Consider the following 25,615-nt stretch of genomic DNA (forward strand, 5'->3'; position numbering starts at 1 on the left):
AGTATGAAACTAGACCGATGTGGTGACGTCACTGGAGAACTGTAATCTCCTGATGTCTTTACAATGGAAGCTCCATGTCAACAGCCGCTGAGTGGCCGGACCACGTGACGCGGTCACGTGACTCATCAGCAGGTCATGTGAGCGGCGCGGCGGAAGTTCAGATCCAACATGGCGGCCCAGCGGAGTCATCTGTGAGGTAAACATCGCGCGCGACGGAGTTCACGAGGCAAACGGCTCCGTTCGCTGAGCGTTGTTGAACCGTAAAGCGTCGTTATGTGTCGCGAATAACGTCCGCGGTAGAAGACGTTAAGCAGCGGCGGCGACTGGAAGCAGCAGAAGAAGAAGAAGCAGCGTCACGCAGCAGGTAAACAACACAACAACCAGCTGCACAAACAACAATAAAGGACACTCCGAGAGGAACGCTTTGTTTCCTCCAGTTGAGGAAGACGCGGGTTGAACGCCGCTGCGCGCGCAGCTCTTTGGTTGCCAGGTTTGGCTCACAGAGGCAGAAGTTTATATTTACGTTTTAAATAAAACCTCGTAAATTTAAACCTTCTACCTGTGAGGGCTCCCGGCCCGCGGTGTGGAGTACCTGGGGGTCGTTGAACCCGCGGGACCCGGACCCCCTGGAAGGGCTCGAGCTGTAGCAGAAGGCCTCGAAAAAACGTCGCAAATCATTGCGCAACAGGTCAGAACTAACGTTACGTCAGGTGACGAGCAGATGACGTCACACAGGGGGGGGGGGGGTCTGATCAGCACGTAGCTGTGATCGATAAGACGTCTTCTGTATTAGTCATCATTCACATTTTAGAATATATTAAACATGATTATTTACATCTTATTATTAATGAGACACTGATCGATTAGTTATCGACTATTTTATTGATCAGAAACATTTTTACGTCTTAGCGGACGGCGACACATTGAAAGAGCAATTAAATCAATAGAAACTTGATCACTTACATGTGTTATTGACATTGATATTATAATGTACGACAGGGTCATCTCTAATATATTCTTGTTCTGTTATTTATATTTTATTATAATAATTATTATTACTACTTTGATAATTATTATTATTATTATCATTAATAATATCCTCATAATGTGAATTATTCTGACAAGCACAAATACAATGAAACCAGTGAGTTGATCACATGACTTCACTTCCTCTTCCTCCTTCTCTTCCTCATGACTCTGTGTAACTCCCTTGCTTCCTTGATATTAATTGATCTTCTTCCTCTCCTCCTCTTCCTCATGAGTCTGTGTAACTCCCTTGATATTGGTTGATTGGTTTTCTCTGATCACTAATGAGAGGTATTGATCCTCAGCGGCGGCCATGTCTCTGGGCGAGGCGGCGGCCGACTCGGCGCCGCTCTTCTCTGACGACAGCGAGGCGGAGGAGGCGGCAGGCGGCGGCGCGGCAGGCGGCGGCGCGGCGGGCGAGCGGACAGAGGGGGAGGAGCCAGCCAGCGGCGTGTCACGGGCCCGAGCGCTGCTCACCATGTTCGTGCTTTGCTACATCAACCTGCTCAACTACATGGACCGCTTCACCGTGGCAGGTACGGGGGCTCGGCCAATCACAGGAGAGCTGGAGAGAACCAATCACAGGAGAGCTGGAGAGAACCAATCACAGGGGAGCTGGAGAGAACCAATCACAGGGGAGCTGGAGAGAACCAATCACAGGAGAGCTGGAGAGAACCAATCACAGGAGAGTCCCAATGACCATGAATAACTTTAACGTCTTTAATATTATATATTCTAACGGGTTCATAACATGTTGAAGATCTTCTGAGATGAAAGTCACAACATTACTTCATTTTAAAAATATAATCTTTAAAATTAAAGTCACAACTTTAATATTTTCACAAAAGTCACAAAATGTAAAAGTTTAAGAACAGATTTTCTTTTTCTTCTTTAAACTTTAATCTTAGTTTTGACTTTATTCTTATCCTTGTAATAAACTAATTATATTGACCACACAGGAGTATTGATTATCTATCGGTGATCGATCACATCATAAATATGAGGTAAACACACCTCATGTTGTTGTCGTCTCAGGCGTTCTCCCCGACATCGAGCAGTATTTCGGGATCAATGACGAGACGTCCGGTCTGCTTCAAACGGGTGAGAACTGATCACCTGTATTGATCAGAGAACTGATCACCTGTATTGATCAGAGAACTGATCACCTGTATTGTCGGTCTTCAGTTTTTATCTGCAGCTACATGTTCTTGGCGCCTGTCTTCGGTTACCTTGGCGACCGCTACAACAGGAAGTACATCATGAGCGTCGGCATCACCTTCTGGTCCCTGGTGACGCTGGCGAGCTCCTACACCCCCAAAGAGGTGAGACCCCCCCCCTGCCCACACACACCCCCAAAGAGTTGAGACCCCCACCCACACACACCCCCAAAGAGGTGAGACCCCCCCCCCGCCAACACACACCCCCAAAGAGGTGAGACCCCCCCCTGCCCACACACACCCCCAAAGAGTTGAGACCCCCCACACACACCCCAAAGAGGTGAGACCCCCCGCCAACACACACCCCAAAGAGGTGAGACCCCCCCCGCCCACACACACCCCCAAAGAGGTGAGACCCCCGCCACACACACCCCAAAGAGGTGAGACCCCCACACACACACCCCAAAGAGGTGAGACCCCCTGCCCACACACACCCCAAAGAGTTGAGACCCCCCCCACACACACCCCAAAGAGGTGAGACCCCACCCACACACACCCCAAAGAGGTGAGACCCGCCAACACACACCCCCAAAGAGGTGAGACCCCCCACACACACCCAAAGAGGTGAGACCCCCCAACACACACCCCAAAGAGGTGAGACCCCACACACACGCACACCCCCAAAGAGGGGTATGTAACTGATGAGCTGATGTAACTCCTCCCTCATTTACACTGATTGTGACTCCTCCCTCTTTGCTGACTCCTCCCCCGCAGCACTTCTGGGTGCTGCTGGTTACTCGGGGCCTGGTGGGCGTGGGCGAGGCCAGTTACTCCACCATCGCTCCGACCATCATCGCCGACCTGTACGTGAAAGACCAGCGGACCAACATGCTCTCCGTCTTCTACTTCGCCATCCCCGTCGGCAGGTGGGCTTATCTTTATATTTATATATCTTATTTCATATTTAGAAATCTTAATTTATGTATATTTATATATCTTATTTTATATTTAGACATCTTAATTTACGTATCTTCATATTTATGTGTCTTATTTTATATTTATATCTTATTTTCTATTTGTGTATCTTTTATATCTATATATCTTATTTAATATTTATATATCTTAATTTATATTTATCTATTTTATATTTATGAATTTTATTTTATATTTATGTATCTTTATATTTATATATATATTATTTTGTATTTATGTATCTTATTTTATATCATATTTTATATTTCTGTATTTATTTCTTTCAATATTTTTTAATATTCATATATCTTTTATTAATATGCATCTTATTTTATATCCTATTTTTTATTTATGTATTTTATGTGTGTGTGTGTCTAAATATGTGTGTATGTATATATATATATATATATACATACATACATGTATGTTTTAACATTTAATTAAATATTTGTGTACTGTGACGGACGGTGGCTCAGATGCTCAAACCGCCGCTGCTCTCAAACAGGAACTGATGTTGTTGTTGTTGTTGTCATCGTCCCCTCAGCGGTCTCGGCTACATCGTGGGCTCACAAGTCAGCTCTGCAGCTCAGGACTGGCACTGGGCTCTGAGGGTGAGTCGGCACTTATTGCTCGTTGATGATGTCATCGGACTAGACCTGACCCCCCCCCCCCCCAGGTGACCCCGGGTCTGGGCCTGCTGGCCGTGCTGCTGCTGCTCTTCGTGGTCCAGGAGCCCCGGAGGGGCGGCGTGGAGGAGCGGCCGGAGCGCCACGGGCAGCGCACCGGCTGGCTGGCCGACGTGCAGGCGCTCAGCAGGAAGTAGGTGGTGCTTTTCAAAATAAAGGTCCTGCCATGACCAGGAGGAGAGCTAGAACACGCCTTCAGTGCAGGAGATCAAACATTAACAATTCATTCAAGTCTTGCGTCCCTCGTCACATGACTGCTGAGTGATGATGTCATCGTCTCCCTGAGGAGGAAGTGATGAGAGTAAAATGAGACGTAGATGACATGTTCCAGAACAACAGAGTTCCACGCGATGCGTTCACTGCCCGTGCAGATAATCTGACTCCTCAGACCTCCTGCAGCTCCAGCTTCGTGCTGTCCACCTTCGGCTTCACGGCCGTGGCCTTCGTCACCGGCTCTCTGGCCCTGTGGGCGCCCACCTTCCTGTTCCGGGCCGCCGTGTTCACCGGGGAGCGGCCGCCCTGCCTCCAGGGGAACTGCGCCTCCTCGGACAGGTAAACACGCACCTGGCCGCCTGGGCCGGTGCTGCCTTCGAGTACGCACGCACAAAACAGAAAGCACTACTTCTGAACTTAAATATCGTAAAATAAAAAGATGGCGTCGGTGAGCTGGAGGCTCTACGTCTTCTTCTGTGGTGCTGACGCTGCCCCCCCCCCTGTAGTCTGATCTTCGGCGTGATCACCTGCGTGACGGGCGTGCTGGGCGTGGCCAGCGGCGTGCAGCTGAGCCGGCAGCTGAAGACGAGGACGGCCAGAGCCGACCCGCTGGTCTGCGCCGCCGGGCTGCTGCTGTCGGCGCCCTTCCTCTACCTCGCCATCGTCTTCGCTCAGGCCAGCACCATCGCTACCTACGTGAGTAGAGACGCATGATGAAGATGATGGTGGTGGTGGTGGTGATGGTGATGATGATGATGGTGGTGATGATGATGGTGATGATGATGGTGGTGCTGTCTGTCCAGGTCTTCATCTTCCTCGGGGAGACCTTCCTGTCCATGAACTGGGCCATCGTGGCCGACATCCTGCTGGTTAGTTCTCTTTGTGGAAGTCAAAGCTCTTAAAGGGACAGTACACATTATTACATGTTATTGATCTTATGTCGTGTTTCACTTCTTTTTTGGCTTCATTTTAATATTGTTTATCTGTATTTTATTCCTTTTTTATTTGTATTTCTTTAGTGTTTTAGTATTTGTTTAATTTATTGTATTATTATTAATACTATTATTATTATTATTAATACTATTATTATTATCCGATTATTTATACATAATTTTTAATTGCATTTTTCTTCTTCTCTTTTTTAAAGATTTAATATGTTTTGATATTTAAGTGATGAGTAAATAAATAACTTTGTTGTTTACCAGTACGTTGTGGTTCCGACTCGTCGCGCCACAGCCGAAGCGTTTCAGATCGTCATCTCACATCTACTGGGAGACGCTGGGAGCCCCTACCTCATCGGAGTGGTAACTATAATAGAGATATACACCACCCTACCTCATCGGAGTGGTAACTATAATAGAGATATACACCACCCTACCTCATCGGAGTGGTAACTATAATAGAGATATACACCACCCTACCTCATCAGAGTGGTAACTATAATAGAGATATACACCACCCTACCTCATCGGAGTGGTAACTATAATAGAGATATACACCACCCTACCTCATCGGAGTGGTAACTATAATAGAGATATACACCACCCTACCTCATCGGAGTGGTAACTATAGAGATATACACCACCCTACCTCATCGGAGTGGTAACTATAATAGAGATATACACCACCCTACCTCATCGGAGTGGTAACTATAATAGAGATATACACCACCCTACCTCATCGGAGTGGTAACTATAATAGAGATATACACCACCCTACCTCATCGGAGTGGTAACTATAATAGAGATATACACCACCCTACCTCATCAGAGTGGTAACTATAATAGAGATATACACCACCTTACCTCATCGGAGTGGTAACTATAGAGATATACACCACCCTACCTCATCGGAGTGGTAACTATAATAGAGATATACACCACCTTACCTCATCGGAGTGGTAACTATAGAGATATACACCATCCTACTTCATCAGAGTGGTAACTATAGAGATATACACCACCCTACCTCATCAGAGGTAACTATAGAGATATACACCACCCTACCTCATCGGAGTGGTAACTATAGATATATACACCGCCCTACCTCATGGGAGTGGTAACTATAGAGATATACACCACCCTACCTCATGGGAGTGGTAACTATAGAGATATACACCACCCTACCTCATGGGAGTGGTAACTATAGAGATATACACCACCCTACCTCATCAGAGTGGTAACTATAGAGATATACACCACCCTACCTCATGGGAGTGGTAACTATAGAGATATACACTACTCTACCTCATCCGAGTACAAGTACCTGGGTGGTGTACTGAAGTACTGTGTTCCAGGTGTCGGACTCCCTGAAGCGGACAGACTCGACTGGCTTGCAGTGTGGCCGCTGCAGATCTCCCTGCTGCTCCTTGGGCCGCTATCGGGGAGGCTTCTCACACCACGCCTCATCGAAAGCAGGACCGACCACTGCTGAGAACCACGTGGCCTCAGGTGAGAACCACGTGATGATGAACGTGATGGTGAACATGATGGTGGTGAACATGATGATGGTGAACATGATGGTGGTGAACGTGATGATGGTGAACGTGATGGTGAACATGATGGTGAACATGATGGTGGTGAACGTGATGATGGTGAACATGATGGTGAACATGATGGTGGTGAACGTGATGATGGTGAACGTGATGATGGTGAACATGATGATGGTGAACGTGATGGTGATGGTGGTGAACATGATGATGGTGAACGGATGATGGCGAACATGATGATGGTGAACATGATGGTGGTGAACATGATGATGGTGAACGTGATGGTGGTGAACGTGATGATGGTGAACATGATGGTGGTGAACATGATGGTGGTGAACATGATGGTGGTGGTGAACGTGATGGTGAACGTGATGTGAACGGATGGTGGTGAACGTGATGGTGGTGGTGAACATGATGGTGGTGGTGAACATGATGGTGGTGAATATGATGGTGGTGAACATGATGGTGGTGATGATGGTGAGTGGATGATGGTGAACGTGATGGTGGTGAACATGATGGTGGTGAACATGATGGTGGTGAACGTGATGGTGATGGTGGTGAACATGATGGTGGTGATGGATGGTGAGTGGTGAACATGATGGTGATGGTGAACATGATGGTGGTGAACATGATGGTGGTGAACGTGATGGTGAACGTGATGATGGTGAACATGATAATGGCGAACATGATGATGGTGAACATGATGGTGGTGAACGGATGGTGGTGAACATGATGGTGGAAGATGGTGGATGATGGTGAACATGATGGTGGTGAACGGATGGTGACGTGATGTGGTGAACGGATGATGGTGAATGATGGTGGTGAATGATGGTGGTGAACGGATGGTGGTGATGGTGAACATGATGGTGGTGAACATGATGGTGGTGAACAGATGATGGTGAACATGATGGTGGTGAACGATGATGGTGAACATGGTGGTGAACATGATGATGGTGAACATGATGGTGAACATGATGGTGAACGTGATGGTGGTGAACGTGATGATGGTGAACGTGATGATGGTGAACATGATGGTGGTGAACGTGATGGTGGTGAACATGATGGTGATGATGGTGGTGAACGTGATGGTGGTGAACGTGGTGGTGGTGAACATGATGATGGTGAACATGATGGTGGTGAACGTGATGGTGGTGAACGTGATGGTGGTGAATGATGATGGTGAATGATGGTGGTGAATGATGGTGGTGAACGGATGGTGAATGATGATGGTGAATGATGATGGTGGTGAATGATGGTGAACGTGATGATGGTGAACGTGATGGTGGTGAACATGGTGAGATGGTGGTGAACGTGATGATGGTGAACATGATGATGGTGAACGGATGGTGGTGATGGTGAATGATGGTGAACGTGATGGTGGTGAACGGATGATGGTGAACATGATGGTGGTGAACGGATGGCGAACGTGATGGTGGCGAACGTGATGATGGTGAACGTGATGGTGAACGTGATGGTGAACGTGATGATGGTGGTGAACGTGATGGTGGTGAACATGATGGTGGTGAGCGGATGATGGTGAACATGATGGTGGTGAACATGATGATGGTGAACGTGATGATGGCGAACATGATGATGGTGAACGTGATGGTGAACGTGATGGTGGCGAACATGATGATGGTGAACATGATGGTGAACATGATGATGGCGAACGTGATTATGGTGAACGTGATGGTGAACGTGATGGTGAACATGATGATGGCGAACATGATGATGGTGAACGTGATGGTGAACGTGATGGTGGTGAACGTGATGATGGTGAACATGATGATGGTGAACGTGATGGTGTGAATGATGGTGGTGATGATGATGGTGAACGATGGTGGTGAACGATGATGGTGAACATGATGGTGGTGAACGTGATGGTGGTGAACGTGATGGTGAACATGATGGTGGTGAACGTGATGGTGAACGTGATGGTGAACGTGATGGTGAACGTGATGGTGGTGAACATGATGGTGAACATGATGGTGGTGAACGTGATGGTGGTGAACGTGATGGTGGTGGTGAATGATGGTGGTGAACGTGATGATGGTGAACGTGATGGTGAACATGATGATGGTGAACGTGATGATGGTGAACATGATGATGGTGAACGTGATGGTGGTGAACATGATGATGGTGAACGTGATGATGGTGAACGTGATGGTGGTGAACGTGATGGTGGTGAACATGATGGTGGTGAACGTGATGATGGTGAACGTGATGGTGGTGAACGTGATGATGGTGAACGTGATGGTGAACGTGATGGTGATGATGGTGGTGAACGTGATGGTGGTGCACGTGATGATGCTGCACGTGATGGTGGTGAACGTGATGATGGTGAACGTGATGGTGGTGAACGTGATGATGGTGAACGTGATGATGGTGAACGTGATGGTGGTGAACGTGATGGTGGTGAACGTGATGATGGTGAACGTGATGATGGTGAACGTGATGGTGAACGTGATGATGGTGAACGTGATGGTGGTGAACGTGATGGTGGTGAACGTGATGGTGGTGAACGTGATGATGGTGAACGTGATGGTGGTGAACGTGATGGTGGTGAACGTGATGGTGGTGAACGTGATGGTGGTGAACGTGATGGTGGTGAACGTGATGGTGGTGAACGTGATGGTGGTGAACGTGATGGTGAACGTGATGGTGGTGAACGTGATGATGGTGAACATGATGATGGTGAACATGATGGTGGTGAACGTGATGGTGGTGAACGTGATGATGGTGAACGTGATGGTGGTGAACGTGATGGTGAACATGATGATGGTGAACATGATGGTGAACGTGATGGTGGTGAACGTGATGGTGGTGAACGTGATGGTGGTGAACGTGATGGTGGTGAACGTGATGGTGGTGAACGTGATGGTGGTGAACGTGATGGTGGTGAACGTGATGATGGTGAACGTGATGATGGTGAACGTGATGGTGGTGAACGTGATGGTGGTGATGATGGTGAACGTGATGGTGGTGAACGTGATGATGGTGAACGTGATGGTGGTGAACGTGATGGTGGTGAACGTGATGATGGTGAACGTGATGGTGGTGAACGTGATGGTGGTGAACGTGATGGTGGTGAACGTGATGGTGGTGAACATGATGGTGGTGAACGTGATGGTGGTGAACGTGATGGTGGTGAACGTGATGATGGTGAACGTGATGGTGGTGAACGTGATGGTGGTGAACGTGATGATGGTGAACATGATGGTGGTGAACATGATGATGGTGAACGTGATGGTGGTGAACGTGATGGTGGTGAACGTGATGATGGTGAACGTGATGGTGGTGATGGTGGTGAACGTGATGGTGGTGAACGTGATGATGGTGAACGTGATGGTGGTGAACGTGATGGTGGTGAACGTGATGATGGTGAACGTGATGGTGGTGAACGTGATGATGGTGAACGTGATGGTGGTGAACGTGATGGTGGTGAACGTGATGGTGGTGAACGTGATGATGGTGAACGTGATGGTGGTGAACGTGATGGTGGTGAACGTGATGATGGCGAACGTGATGATGGCGAACGTGATGATGGCGAACGTGATGATGGCGAACGTGATGGTGGCGAACGTGATGATGGTGAACGTGATGGTGAACGTGATGGTGGTGAACGTGATGGTGGTGAACGTGATGGTGGTGAACGTGATGATGGTGAACGTGATGATGGTGAACATGATGGTGGTGAACGTGATGGTGAACGTGATGGTGAACATGATGGTGAACGTGATGGTGGTGAACATGATGGTGAACATGATGGTGAACGTGATGGTGGTGAACGTGATGATGGTGAACGTGATGGTGGTGAACGTGATGGTGGTGAACGTGATGGTGGTGAACGTGATGGTGGTGAACGTGATGGTGGTGAACATGATGGTGGTGAACGTGATGGTGGTGAACGTGATGATGGTGAACGTGATGATGGTGAACGTGATGGTGGTGAACGTGATGATGGTGAACGTGATGATGGTGAACGTGATGGTGGTGAACGTGATGATGGTGAACATGATGGTGAACGTGATGATGGTGAACGTGATGATGGTGAACATGATGGTGGTGAACGTGATGGTGGTGAACATGATGGTGAACGTGATGGTGGTGAACGTGATGATGGTGAACGTGATGATGGTGAACATGATGGTGGTGAACGTGATGGTGGTGAACGTGATGGTGGTGAACGTGATGATGGTGAACGTGATGGTGGTGAACGTGATGGTGGTGAACGTGATGGTGGTGAACGTGATGGTGGTGAACATGATGGTGGTGAACGTGATGGTGAACATGATGATGGACGTGATGGTGAACGTGATGGTGGTGAACGTGATGGTGGTGAACGTGATGGTGGTGAACGTGATGGTGGTGAACGTGATGGTGAACGTGATGGTGGTGAACGTGATGGTGGTGAACGTGATGGTGAACATGATGGTGGTGAACATGATGGTGAACATGATGGTGGTGAACGTGATGGTGGTGAACATGATGGTGGTGAACATGATGGTGAACGTGATGGTGGTGAACGTGATGGTGGTGAACGTGATGATGGTGAACGTGATGGTGGTGAACGTGATGGTGGTGAACGTGATGGTGGTGAACGTGATGGTGGTGAACGTGATGGTGAACGTGATGATGGTGAACGTGATGGTGGTGAACGTGATGGTGGTGAACGTGATGGTGGTGAACGTGATGGTGGTGAACGTGATGGTGGTGAACGTGATGGTGGTGAACGTGATGGTGGTGAACATGATGATGGTGAACGTGATGGTGAACGTGATGGTGGTGAACATGATGGTGGTGAACATGATGGTGGTGAACATGATGGTGGTGAACGTGATGATGGTGAACGTGATGGTGGTGAACATGATGGTGGTGAACGTGATGGTGGTGAACATGATGGTGAACGTGGTGGTGAACGTGATGGTGGTGAACGTGATGGTGAACGTGATGGTGGTGAACATGATGGTGAACATGATGGTGGTGAACGTGATGATGGTGAACGTGATGATGGTGAACGTGATGGTGGTGAACATGATGGTGAACGTGATGGTGGTGAACGTGATGATGGTGAACATGATGGTGAACGTGATGGTGGTGAACGTGATGGTGGTGAACGTGATGGTGAACGTGATGGTGGTGAACGTGATGGTGGTGAACGTGATGGTGGTGAACATGATGGTGGTGAACGTGATGGTGAACGTGATGATGGTGAACGTGATGGTGGTGAACGTGATGGTGGTGAACGTGATGATGGTGAACGTGATGATGGTGAACGTGATGATGGTGAACGTGATGATGGTGAACGTGATGGTGGTGAACGTGATGGTGGTGAACGTGATGATGGTGAACATGATGATGGTGAACGTGATGGTGGTGAACGTGATGGTGGTGAACGTGATGGTGGTGAACGTGATGGTGGTGAACGTGATGGTGGTGAACGTGATGGTGGTGAACGTGATGGTGGTGAACGTGATGATGATGGTGAACGTGATGGTGGTGAACGTGATGGTGGTGAACGATGATGGTGAACATGATGGTGGTGAACGTGATGATGGTGAACATGATGGTGGTGAACGTGATGGTGGTGAACATGATGGTGGTGAACATGATGGTGAACGTGATGGTGGTGAACGTGATGGTGGTGAACGTGATGGTGGTGAACGTGATGGTGGTGAACGTGATGGTGGTGAACGTGATGGTGAACGGATGGTGGTGAACGGATGGTGGTGAACGTGATGATGGTGAACGTGATGGTGGTGAACGTGATGGTGGTGAACGGATGGTGAACGGATGGTGGTGAACGTGATGGTGGTGAACATGATGGTGGTGAACATGATGGTGGTGAACATGATGGTGAACGTGATGGTGGTGAACGTGATGGTGGTGAACGTGATGGTGAACGTGATGATGGTGAACATGATGGTGAACGTGATGGTGGTGAACGTGATGATGGTGAACGTGATGGTGGTGAACGTGATGATGGTGAACATGATGGTGGTGAACGTGATGGTGGTGAACGTGATGGTGGTGAACGTGATGGTGGTGAACATGATGGTGGTGAACGTGATGGTGGTGAACGTGATGATGGTGAACATGATGGTGGTGAACATGATGGTGGTGAACGTGATGGTGGTGAACGTGATGATGGTGAACGTGATGATGGTGAACGTGATGGTGGTGAACGTGATGATGGTGAACGTGATGGTGGTGAACGTGATGGTGGTGAACGGATGGTGGTGAACGATGGTGGTGAACGTGATGGTGGCGAACATGATGATGGCGAACATGATGATGGTGAACATGATGATGGTGAACATGATGGTGGTGAACGTGATGGTGAACATGATGATGGTGAACATGATGGTGGTGAACGTGATGATGGTGAACATGATGGTGGTGAACGTGATGGTGGTGAACATGATGATGGTGAACATGATGGTGGTGAACGTGATGGTGAACGTGATGGTGGTGAACGTGATGGTGAACATGATGATGGTGAACGTGATGGTGGTGAACGTGATGGTGAACGTGATGATGGTGAACGTGATGGTGGTGAACGTGATGGTGGTGAACGTGATGGTGGTGAACGTGATGGTGGTGAACGTGATGGTGGTGAACGTGATGGTGGTGAACGTGATGATGGTGAACGTGATGGTGGTGAACGTGATGGTGAACGTGATGGTGGTGAACATGATGGTGGTGAACGTGATGGTGGTGAACGTGATGGTGGTGAACGTGATGGTGGTGAACGTGATGATGGTGAACGTGATGGTGGTGAACGTGATGGTGGTGAACGTGATGGTGGTGAACGTGATGGTGGTGAACGTGATGGTGGTGAACGTGATGGTGGTGAACGTGATGGTGGTGAACGTGATGATGGTGAACATGATGGTGGTGAACGTGATGATGGTGAACATGATGGTGGTGAACGTGATGGTGAACGTGATGGTGGTGAACATGATGATGGTGAACATGATGGTGGTGAACATGGTGGTGAACGTGATGATGGTGAACGTGATGATGGTGAACGTGATGGTGGTGAACGTGATGGTGGTGAACGTGATGATGGTGAACGTGATGATGGTGAACATGATGGTGAACGTGATGGTGGTGAACATGATGGTGGTGAACATGATGGTGGTGAACATGATGATGGTGAACGTGATGGTGGTGAACGTGATGATGGTGAACATGATGATGGTGAACATGATGGTGAACGTGATGGTGGTGAACGTGATGATGGTGAACATGATGGTGGTGAACGTGATGGTGGTGAACGTGATGATGGTGAACGTGATGATGGTGAACGTGATGGTGGTGAACGTGATGATGGTGAACGTGATGGTGGTGAACGTGATGGTGGTGAACGTGATGGTGGTGAACGTGATGGTGGTGAACGTGATGATGGTGAACGTGATGATGGTGAACGTGATGGTGGTGAACGTGATGGTGGTGAACGTGATGGTGGTGAACGTGATGGTGAACATGATGGTGAACATGATGGTGGTGAACATGGTGGTGAACGTGATGATGGTGAACGTGATGGTGGTGAACGGATGGTGGTGAACGGATGGTGGTGAACGTGATGGTGAACGTGATGGTGGTGAACGTGATGGTGGTGAACGTGATGGTGGTGAACGTGATGATGGTGAACGTGATGGTGGTGAACATGATGGTGGTGAACGTGATGGTGGTGAACGTGATGGTGAACGTGATGATGGTGAACGTGATGGTGGTGAACGTGATGATGGTGAACGTGATGGTGGTGAACGTGATGGTGGTGAACGTGATGGTGGTGAACGTGATGGTGGTGAACGTGATGATGGTGAACATGATGGTGAACATGATGGTGGTGAACGTGATGGTGGTGAACGTGATGGTGGTGAACGTGATGGTGGTGAACGTGATGGTGGTGAACGTGATGGTGGTGAACGTGATGATGGTGAACGTGATGATGGTGAACGTGATGGTGGTGAACGTGATGGTGGTGAACGTGATGGTGAACATGATGGTGGTGAACGTGATGGTGGTGAACGTGATGATGGTGAACGTGATGGTGGTGAACGTGATGGTGAACGTGATGATGGTGAACGTGATGGTGGTGAACGTGATGGTGGTGAACGTGATGGTGGTGAACGTGATGGTGGTGAACGTGATGGTGGTGAACGTGATGATGGTGAACGTGGTGGTGAACGTGATGGTGGTGAACGTGATGGTGGTGAATGATGATGGTGAACGTGATGGTGGTGAACGTGATGGTGGTGAACGTGATGGTGGTGAACGTGATGGTGGTGAACGTGATGATGGTGAACGTGATGGTGGTGAACGTGATGATGGTGAACGTGATGGTGGTGAACGTGATGGTGGTGAACGTGATGGTGGTGATGGTGTGATGGTGGTGAACGTGATGGTGGTGAACATGATGGTGAACGTGATGGTGGTGAACGTGATGATGGTGAACGTGATGATGGTGAACGTGATGGTGGTGAACGTGATGGTGGTGAACGTGATGATGGTGAACGTGATGGTGGTGAACGTGATGGTGGTGAACGTGATGATGGTGAACGTGATGGTGGTGAACGTGATGGTGAACGTGATGGTGGTGAACGTGATGGTGAACATGATGGTGGTGAACGTGATGGTGGTGAACATGATGGTGAACATGATGGTGGTGAACGTGATGGTGGTGAACGTGATGGTGGTGAACGTGATGATGGTGAACATGATGATGGTGAACGTGATGGTGAACATGATGATGGTGAACATGATGGTGGTGAACATGATGGTGGTGAACGTGATGATGGTGAACGGATGGTGAACGGATGGTGGTGAACGGATGATGGTGAACGTGATGGTGGTGAACGTGATGATGGTGAACGTGATGGTGGTGAACGTGATGGTGGTGAACGTGATGGTGGTGAACGTGATGATGGTGAACGTGATGATGGTGAACGTGATGGTGGTGAACGTGATGATGGTGAACGTGATGATGGTGAACGTGATGGTGGTGAACGTGATGGTGGTGAACGTGATGGTGGTGAACGTGATGATGGTGAACGTGATGGTGGTGAACGTGATGATGGTGAACGTGATGATGGTGAACGTGATGATGGTGAACGTGATGGTGGTGAACGTGATGGTGAACGTGATGATGGTGAACATGATGGTGGTGAACGTGATGGTGAACGTGATGGTGAACGTGATGATGGTGAACATGATGGTGGTGAACGTGATGGTGAACGTGATGATGGTGAACATGATGGTGGTGAACATGATGGTGGTGAACGTGATGGTGAACATGATGGTGGTGAACATGATGATGGTGAACATGATGATGGTGAACATGATGGTGGTGAACGTGATGGTGGTGAACGTGATGGTGGTGAACGTGATGATGGTGAACGTGATGGTGGTGAACGTGATGGTGGTGAACATGATGGTGAACGTGATGGTGGTGAACGTGATGGTGGTGAACGTGATGGTGAACGTGATGGTGGTGAACGTGATGGTGGTGAACGTGATGGTGGTGAACATGATGATGGTGAACGTGATGGTGGTGAACGTGATGGTGAACGTGATGGTGGTGAACGTGATGATGGTGAACGTGACGGTGGAGACCGTGATGGTGGTGAACGTGATGGTGGTGAACGTGATGATGGTGAACGTGATGGTGGTGAACGTGATGGTGGTGAACGTGATGATGGTGAACGTGATGGTGGTGAACGTGATGATGGTGAACGTGATGGTGAACATGATGATGGTGAACATGATGATGGTGAACATGATGGTGGTGAACATGATGGTGGTGAACGTGATGATGGTGAACGTGATGGTGGTGAACGTGATGGTGAACATGATGGTGGTGAACATGATGATGGTGAACATGATGGTGAACGTGATGGTGGTGAACGTGATGGTGAACGTGATGATGGTGAACGTGATGGTGGTGAACATGATGATGGTGAACATGATGATGGTGAACATGATGGTGGTGAACATGATGGTGGTGAACATGATGATGGTGAACGTGATGGTGAACGTGATGATGGTGAACATGATGATGGTGAACGTGATGGTGGTGAACGTGATGGTGGTGAACGTGATGGTGAACGTGATGGTGGTGAACATGATGGTGAACGTGATGGTGGTGAACGTGATGATGGTGAACATGATGGTGGTGAACATGATGGTGGTGAACGTGATGATGGTGAACATGATGGTGGTGAACGTGATGGTGAACGTGATGGTGGTGAACATGATGATGGTGGTGAACATGATGGTGGTGAACGTGATGGTGGTGAACGTGATGGTGGTGAACGTGATGGTGGTGAACGTGATGATGGTGAACGTGATGGTGGTGAACGGATGGTGGTGAACGTGATGGTGGTGAACGTGATGATGGTGAACGTGATGGTGGTGAACGTGATGGTGGTGAACGTGATGGTGGTGAACGTGATGATGGTGAACATGATGGTGGTGAACATGATGATGGTGAACATGATGGTGGTGAACGTGATGGTGAACGTGATGGTGAACGTGATGGTGGTGAACGTGATGGTGAACGTGATGATGGTGAACATGATGGTGGTGAACATGATGGTGAACATGATGGTGGTGAACGTGATGATGGTGAACATGATGGTGGTGAACGTGATGGTGAACGTGATGGTGGTGAACGTGATGGTGAACGTGATGATGGTGAACATGATGGTGGTGAACATGATGATGGTGAACATGATGATGGTGAACGTGATGATGGTGAACGTGATGATGGTGGTGAACGTGATGGTGAACGTGATGGTGGTGAACATGATGGTGGTGAACGTGATGGTGGTGAACGTGATGGTGGTGAACGTGATGATGGTGAACATGATGATGGTGAACGTGATGGTGAACGTGATGGTGGTGAACGTGATGGTGGTGAACGTGATGGTGGTGAACGTGATGGTGAACGTGATGGTGGTGAACATGGTGGTGAACATGATGGTGAACGTGATGATGGTGAACGTGATGGTGAACGTGATGGTGGTGAACATGATGGTGAACATGATGGTGGTGAACGTGATGGTGAACATGATGGTGAACGTGATGGTGGTGAACGTGATGATGGTGAACGTGATGGTGGTGAACGTGATGATGGTGAACGTGATGGTGGTGAACGTGATGGTGGTGAACGTGATGATGGTGAACGTGATGGTGGTGAACGTGATGATGGTGAACATGATGATGGTGAACGTGATGATGGTGAACGTGATGATGGTGAACGTGATGATGGTGAACGTGATGATGGTGAACGTGATGGTGGTGAACGTGATGATGGTGAACGTGATGATGGTGAACGTGATGGTGGTGAACGTGATGGTGAACGTGATGGTGAACGTGATGGTGAACGTGATGATGGTGAACGTGATGATGGTGAACGTGATGGTGGTGAACGTGATGGTGGTGAACGTGATGGTGGTGAACATGATGGTGGTGAACGTGATGGTGGTGAACGTGATGGTGGTGAACGTGATGGTGGTGAACGTGATGGTGGTGAACATGATGGTGGTGAACATGATGGTGAACGTGATGATGGTGAACGTGATGGTGAACGTGATGGTGAACGTGATGGTGAACGTGATGATGGTGAACGTGATGATGGTGAACGTGATGGTGGTGAACGTGATGGTGGTGAACGTGATGGTGGTGAACGTGATGGTGAACGTGAACGTGATGGTGGTGAACGTGATGGTGGTGAACGTGATGGTGGTGAACGTGATGGTGAACGTGATGGTGAACGTGATGATGGTGAACGTGATGATGGTGAACATGATGGTGGTGAACGTGATGATGGTGAACATGATGGTGGTGAACGTGATGATGGTGAACATGATGATGGTGAACATGATGGTGAACGTGATGATGGTGAACATGATGATGGTGAACATGATGGTGGTGAACATGATGATGGTGAACATGATGATGGTGAACATGATGATGGTGAACATGATGGTGAACGTGATGATGGTGAACATGATGATGGTGAACATGATGGTGAACGTGATGATGGTGAACGTGATGATGGTGAACATGATGGTGGTGAACGTGATGGTGGTGAACGTGGTGGTGAACGTGATGGTGAACGTGATGGTGGTGAACGTGATGGTGAACGTGATGGTGGTGAACATGATGGTGAACGTGGTGGTGAACGTGGTGGTGAACGTGATGGTGGTGAACGTGATGGTGGTGAACGTGATGGTGGTGAACGTGATGGTGAACGTGATGGTGGTGAACGTGATGGTGAACATGATGATGGTGAACATGATGATGGTGAACATGATGGTGAACGTGGTGGTGAACGTGATGGTGGTGAACGTGATGATGGTGAACATGATGGTGGTGAACATGATGGTGGTGAACGTGATGATGGTGAACATGATGGTGGTGAACGTGATGATGGTGAACGTGATGATGGTGAACATGATGATGGTGAACGTGATGGTGGTGAACGTGATGGTGACGGTGGTGATGGTGGTGAACGTGATGGTGGTGAACGTGATGATGGTGAACGTGATGGTGAACGTGATGATGGTGAACATGATGATGGTGAACGTGATGGTGGTGAACGTGATGATGGTGAACGTGATGGTGGTGAACGTGATGGTGGTGAACGTGATGGTGAACGGATGGATGGTGAACGATGATGGTGAACGTGATGGTGGTGAACGTGATGATGGTGAACGTGATGATGGTGAACGTGATGATGGTGAACATGATGGTGAACGTGATGGTGGTGAACGTGATGATGGTGAACGTGATGGTGAACGTGATGATGGTGAACGTGATGGTGAACGTGATGATGGTGAACGTGATGGTGGTGAACGTGATGGTGAACGTGATGGTGGTGAACGTGATGGTGGTGAACGTGATGGTGGTGAACGTGATGATGGTGAACGTGATGGTGGTGAACATGATGGTGAACGTGATGGTGAACATGATGATGGTGAACATGATGGTGGTGAACATGATGATGGTGAACGTGATGGTGAACGTGATGGTGAACGTGATGGTGGTGAACATGATGGTGGTGAACGTGATGGTGAACGTGATGATGGTGAACATGATGGTGGTGAACGTGATGGTGGTGAACGTGATGGTGGTGAACGTGATGGTGGTGAACGTGATGGTGAACGTGATGGTGAACGTGATGGTGAACGTGATGGTGAACGTGATGATGGTGAACATGATGGTGGTGAACGTGATGGTGAACGTGGTGGTGAACGTGATGGTGAACGTGATGGTGGTGAACGTGATGGTGGTGAACGTGATGGTGGTGAACGTGATGATGGTGAACGTGATGATGGTGAACATGATGATGGTGAACGTGATGATGGTGAACATGATGGTGAACGTGATGGTGAACATGATGGTGAACATGATGGTGAACATGATGATGGTGAACGTGATGGTGGTGAACATGATGGTGGTGAACGTGATGGTGAACGTGATGATGAACATGATGATGGTGAACATGATGGTGGTGAACGTGATGATGGTGAACGTGATGGTGGTGAACGTGATGGTGAACGTGATGGTGAACGTGATGGTGGCGAACATGATGATGGTGAACATGATGATGGTGAACATGATGGTGAACGTGATGGTGAACATGATGATGGTGAACATGATGGTGGTGAACGTGATGGTGGTGAACGTGATGATGGTGAACATGATGGTGGTGAACATGATGATGGTGAACATGATGGTGAACGTGATGGTGAACGTGATGGTGAACGTGATGGTGGCGAACATGATGGGATGATGGCGAACATGATGATGGTGAACATGATGGTGGTGAACATGATGGTGAACATGATGGTGGTGAACGTGATGGTGGTGAACGTGATGGTGGTGAACGTGATGGTGGTGAACGTGATGGTGGTGAACGTGATGGTGAACGTGATGGTGGTGAACGTGATGGTGGTGAACGGATGGTGGTGAACGTGATGGTGAACGATGGTGGTGAACGTGATGGTGGTGAACGTGATGGTGGTGAACGTGATGGTGGTGAACGTGATGGTGGTGAACGTGATGATGGTGAACGTGATGGTGAACGTGAACATGATGGTGAACGGATGATGGTGAACGGATGGTGGTGAACGTGATGATGGTGAACATGATGATGGTGAACGTGATGATGGTGAACGTGATGGTGGTGAACGTGATGATGGTGAACGTGATGGTGGTGAACGTGATGGTGAACGTGATGGTGGTGAACATGATGGTGGTGAGATGATGGTGAACATGATGATGGTGAACGTGATGATGGTGAACGTGATGGTGGTGAACATGATGGTGGTGAACGTGATGATGGTGAACGTGATGATGGTGAACATGATGGTGGTGAACATGATGGTGGTGAACGTGATGGTGAACGTGATGGTGAACATGATGGTGAACGTGATGGTGGTGAACATGATGATGGTGAACGTGATGGTGAACATGATTATGGTGAACGTGATTATGGTGAACATGATGATGGCGAACGTGATGGTGAACGTGATGGTGAACGTGATGGTGGCGAACATGATGATGGTGAACATGATGGTGGTGAACATGATGGTGAACATGATGGTGGTGAACATGATGATGGTGAACATGATGATGGTGAACGTGATGGTGAACGTGATGGTGAACGTGATGGTGAACGTGATGATGGTGAACATGATGATGGTGAACATGATGATGGTGAACGTGATGATGGTGAACGTGATGATGGTGAACGTGATGATGGTGAACGTGATGATGGTGAGGATGATGGTGAACGATGATGGTGAACGGATGATGGTGAACGTGATGATGGTGAACGTGATGGTGAACGTGATGATGGTGAACGTGATGATGGTGAACGTGATGATGGTGAACGTGATGGTGGTGAACGTGATGGTGGTGAACGTGATGGTGGTGAACGTGATGATGGTGAACGTGATGATGGTGAACGTGATGATGGTGAACGTGATGATGGTGAACGTGATGGTGATGGTGAACGTGATGGTGGTGAACGATGATGGTGAACGTGATGATGAACGTGATGGTGGTGAACGTGATGGTGGTGAACGGATGGTGGTGAACGGATGATGGTGAACGTGATGATGGTGAACGTGATGATGGTGAACGGATGGTGAACGTGATGATGGTGAACGGATGATGGTGAACATGATGGTGAACGTGATGGTGGTGAACGTGATGGTGGTGAACGTGATGATGGTGAACATGATGATGGTGAACATGATGGTGGTGAACGTGATGGTGGTGAACGTGATGGTGGTGAACATGATGATGGTGAACGTGATGGTGGTGAACGTGATGGTGGTGAACGTGATGGTGAACGTGATGATGGTGAACGTGATGGTGGTGAACATGATTATGGTGAACGTGATGGTGAACGTGATGGTGAACGTGATGGTGAACGTGATGGTGGTGAACGTGATGGTGAACATGATGGTGAACATGATGGTGGTGAACGTGATGATGGTGAACGTGATGATGGTGAACGTGATGGTGGTGAACGTGATGATGGTGAACGTGATGGTGAACGTGATGGTGAACGTGATGGTGGTGAACGTGATGGTGAACGTGATGGTGAACGTGATGATGGTGAACGTGATGATGGTGAACGTGATGATGGTGAACGTGATGATGGTGAACGTGATGATGGTGAACGTGATGATGGTGAACGTGATGGTGGTGAACGTGATGGTGGTGAACGTGATGATGGTGAACGTGATGATGGTGAACGTGATGATGGTGAACATGATGATGGTGAACGTGATGATGGTGAACGTGATGGTGGTGAACATGATGGTGGTGAACGTGATGATGGTGAACGTGATGGTGGTGAACGTGATGATGGTGAACGTGATGATGGTGAACGTGATGGTGGTGAACATGATGGTGAACGTGATGGTGGTGAACGTGATGGTGGTGAACATGATGGTGAACGTGATGGTGGTGAACGTGATGGTGGTGAACGTGATGGTGGTGAACGTGATGGTGGTGAACGTGATGGTGGTGAACGTGATGGTGGTGAACGTGATGATGGTGAACGTGATGGTGGTGAACGTGATGGTGGTGAACGTGATGATGGTGAACATGATGGTGAACATGAACGTGATGGTGGTGAACGTGATGGTGGTGAACGTGATGGTGGTGAACGTGATGGTGGTGAACGTGATGGTGGTGAACGTGATGATGGTGAACGTGATGATGGTGAACGTGATGATGGTGAACGTGATGGTGGTGAACGTGATGGTGAACGTGATGATGGTGAACGTGATGGTGGTGAACGTGATGGTGGTGAACATGATGATGGTGAACGTGATGATGGTGAACGTGATGATGGTGAACGTGATGGTGGTGAACGTGATGATGGTGAACGTGATGGTGGTGAACGTGATGGTGAACGTGATGGTGGTGAACGTGATGGTGGTGAACGTGATGATGGTGAACGTGATGGTGGTGAACATGATGGTGAACGTGATGGTGAACGTGATGATGGTGAACGTGATGATGGTGAACGTGATGATGGCGAACATGATGGCGACTCTTCAGCGCTGCAGAATAAACAAATGTGTTGTTGTTGTTGTTTGTGTCCAGACGACGAGCCCATCGTGGTCCCAAAGAGCGGCCGGTCCACCCGGGTCCCGATCTCCAGCGTTCTGATCTGATCCGGTTCTCCGGACCTCGCCGAACTCTTTCAGGACTTGTTGGGTTTCACGTTCTTGAGACTTTTTTATGATCCAACTTTACGGCGACTTGAGGGACGTTTTTATTTGGTTTTGTTGTAAATGTTCCGGAGAGACCCGACCGCCTCTGATCAATAAGTCGTCTCCGCCCGGCGGGTCCGGGTCAGCCGGAGGAACCGCTTCATGTTCTGATCACTAATAATTTCACCGGTCGTCCAGCTCACGATGAAGAGCAGAGACTCCTCGTCATCCTCATCTTTAACAAACATCTGTTTTTGATCTGCTTCACCGAGCGGAGCCTGAACGCATCTTTAGGGAAAACTCTGAATGTTGATATTACGTTTGTTAAGCTAAAATTATTTGAACAACATTTTTTCTTTTGTGAAATATTAAAGGGGAATTAACTTGTCGTCACGCGTGTGTTTGATCCTTGTGGAAATGTTTTATTAATATCATTATTATAATTATTATTATCAGGCTTATTGCCGGGAAACACAAGATAATCAAAGATAAAAGTATTGCAACATGTATATACATATACGTATATTATATATTCATATATATGTATATATATTTTAGTAGACCACCTAAAAGACCCGGACTCTTCACCGTGTCTGATCAGTCGTTTATTGAGATGATGACATCACCGTAACCTGCACAAGAAGCTCATTGGAGGGAAAGACCAGCCCCCCCCCCCCCTCCTCCTCATTGGGGGGTTCTCTGGTCTCAGAAGGAGAAACGAGGCCGTGCAGGAGGAGGTGCAGGAGCAGCGCTGTGGTTTCCTGAGGATGCGGAGGTGGTTTTGTGCCGGCTCCTGATTGGTCGGAGGACTCTGTGAAGCCTCGTGTTGCAGCGTCGGTTAGATTGACGCTCGGCTCGTCCTCTGAACCCAGACCGGGTCTTTGGGGGTCTTCGGGTCATCCCCCTTCCACGAGAGTCCCGAGGGGTTTTGTGGGGACCAGATCCAGAACCGCGAAGACCTGATCCGGACCTGGATGCTGATCGGGGGCTGTAGGCGCCTCATGAGGACCGGATGCTCTGGGGGGCTCCAGACCAGCTGCACCCGTCCCCGGGTCTCCAGGTGAGTCCCTCTTCTTTGTGGAGCGGCTCCCAGCATGCACCTGGGGAGGGAAGACGAGCGACACCTTCGACTCCAGGACACCTCAGGAAATAAAGATTAATATAAAACGAGATCAACTTTATAGCAACATTAAAGTGATGAACACCGATGAATATAAACTATAATATCTATATATATATGTATATATATATATTCTGCTTCATGCTACCTGCCTGTTGGTCTTCAGTGTGATGACGTCATCGTTGGTTTGTGGCCTCTAGTTCTTTTGGCCGTCGCCATCTTGTTTTGTTGTTCAACAGTGAACAGGAAGTGACCATATTAGGACTGAGGAGGAGGAACTTAGACGCCTTGTAGGGCTCTGCTGGACCTGTTGCTCACCTTGTAGCCCCGCCCTAAAGACTTCTATACAACCAGAGTCGCCGCCCCCTGGTGGTCAGGAGAGAGAATGCAGCTCTAAAACATGTGAATTACATAATTGTGTCCATAAAGTAACACAATCTGATTCTTTGAGTCTCTTCTTAAAGTAACATTATGCAACAATTGTACCTTAAAATAACAGCTTGAAAAAAATGGTGCCGCTATAATGACTTTTAATATGGTGATTTGCGCCTCCGCCATCGGGGGTCTGTGGGGTTAATAACTCCGCTATGTAGGTTTCTGGAGCCGCCCGCTCCGGGGCGGATGAACTTCGACCTGCTTTCTGGCAGTGATTACGCAATGTCATATAGTGCCAGTCCACGCTCGCAGCTACAGCATAAGGGCGAAGCAAGCGAAGTCTCTTGTAATGAATTACACGTTCCAATGTAAATTATGAATATGTAGCTTTTTGGTGTTGTCAACAATATTGTATTCGATCACACGTACTCCACATTCAAACATTTAGAAAACAACGTATATAGGCTGAAAACGCGATCGGTATTTCATCTAAACTAAATGTTGTCATTCTTCTGGTTATGTTAGCATTCATCTCCGATATCACAATGAATAAAACTATGCAGTCATATTTATGTAAAATCTTTGAATATTCTTACCTTATCGGTTGACATCATTTCTTGGTTTCTGACTTCGTCAGGTCATCAATACAAATGTATGCGAGGCTGCATCTATCGTAACTGGGTATTTACGACACTGAAGTAAACGTTAATCATAAATCATAAAGACATGCACCGCAGCCTCACCCCGGTTCGTATGGATGTGAATGAGTGTTGGTGGTGGGGGAGGGGCCGGAGGCGCTGATTGGCTGCCACGCTTCCGTCAGTCTG

General features: G+C 48.4%; 1 protein-coding gene and 1 long non-coding RNA gene across 4 annotated transcripts; one reads left to right on the forward strand and one right to left on the reverse strand.

Annotated features, from left to right (window-relative positions):
- The first annotated feature begins 137 nt into the window (after positions 1-137).
- spns1 (SPNS lysolipid transporter 1, lysophospholipid) lies at positions 138-23,681 on the forward strand. Of its 2 annotated transcripts, none has more exons than XM_056407094.1 (13): positions 138-364; positions 1,332-1,562; positions 2,062-2,127; positions 2,212-2,348; positions 2,958-3,109; positions 3,700-3,766; positions 3,832-3,974; positions 4,241-4,393; positions 4,561-4,750; positions 4,858-4,923; positions 5,260-5,358; positions 6,351-6,504; positions 23,184-23,681. In XM_056407094.1, the coding sequence occupies exons 2-13, from the start codon at positions 1,340-1,342 to the stop codon at positions 23,252-23,254; spliced, it is 1,521 nt and encodes a 506-aa protein (XP_056263069.1). In that variant the 5' UTR covers positions 138-364; positions 1,332-1,339; the 3' UTR covers positions 23,255-23,681. The 2 variants fall into 2 exon arrangements, with proteins under 2 accessions (XP_056263069.1, XP_056263070.1); XM_056407095.1 differs by lacking the exon at positions 138-364 and adding an exon at positions 386-688.
- A 199-nt stretch (positions 23,682-23,880) lies between these two features.
- Positions 23,881-25,615, reverse strand: LOC130189006 (uncharacterized). 2 transcript variants are annotated; one of them, XR_008830690.1, is made up of 3 exons: positions 25,385-25,615; positions 24,562-24,779; positions 23,881-24,434 (listed from the first exon to the last, which is right to left on the reverse strand). It is a non-coding gene; the product is annotated as an uncharacterized LOC130189006 (long non-coding RNA). The 2 variants fall into 2 exon arrangements; XR_008830689.1 differs by having other exon boundaries at positions 23,881-24,779.

The sequence above is a fragment of the Pseudoliparis swirei genome, chromosome 23, assembly GCF_029220125.1.
Source record: "Pseudoliparis swirei isolate HS2019 ecotype Mariana Trench chromosome 23, NWPU_hadal_v1, whole genome shotgun sequence".
Taxonomy (NCBI): domain Eukaryota; kingdom Metazoa; phylum Chordata; class Actinopteri; order Perciformes; family Liparidae; genus Pseudoliparis; species Pseudoliparis swirei.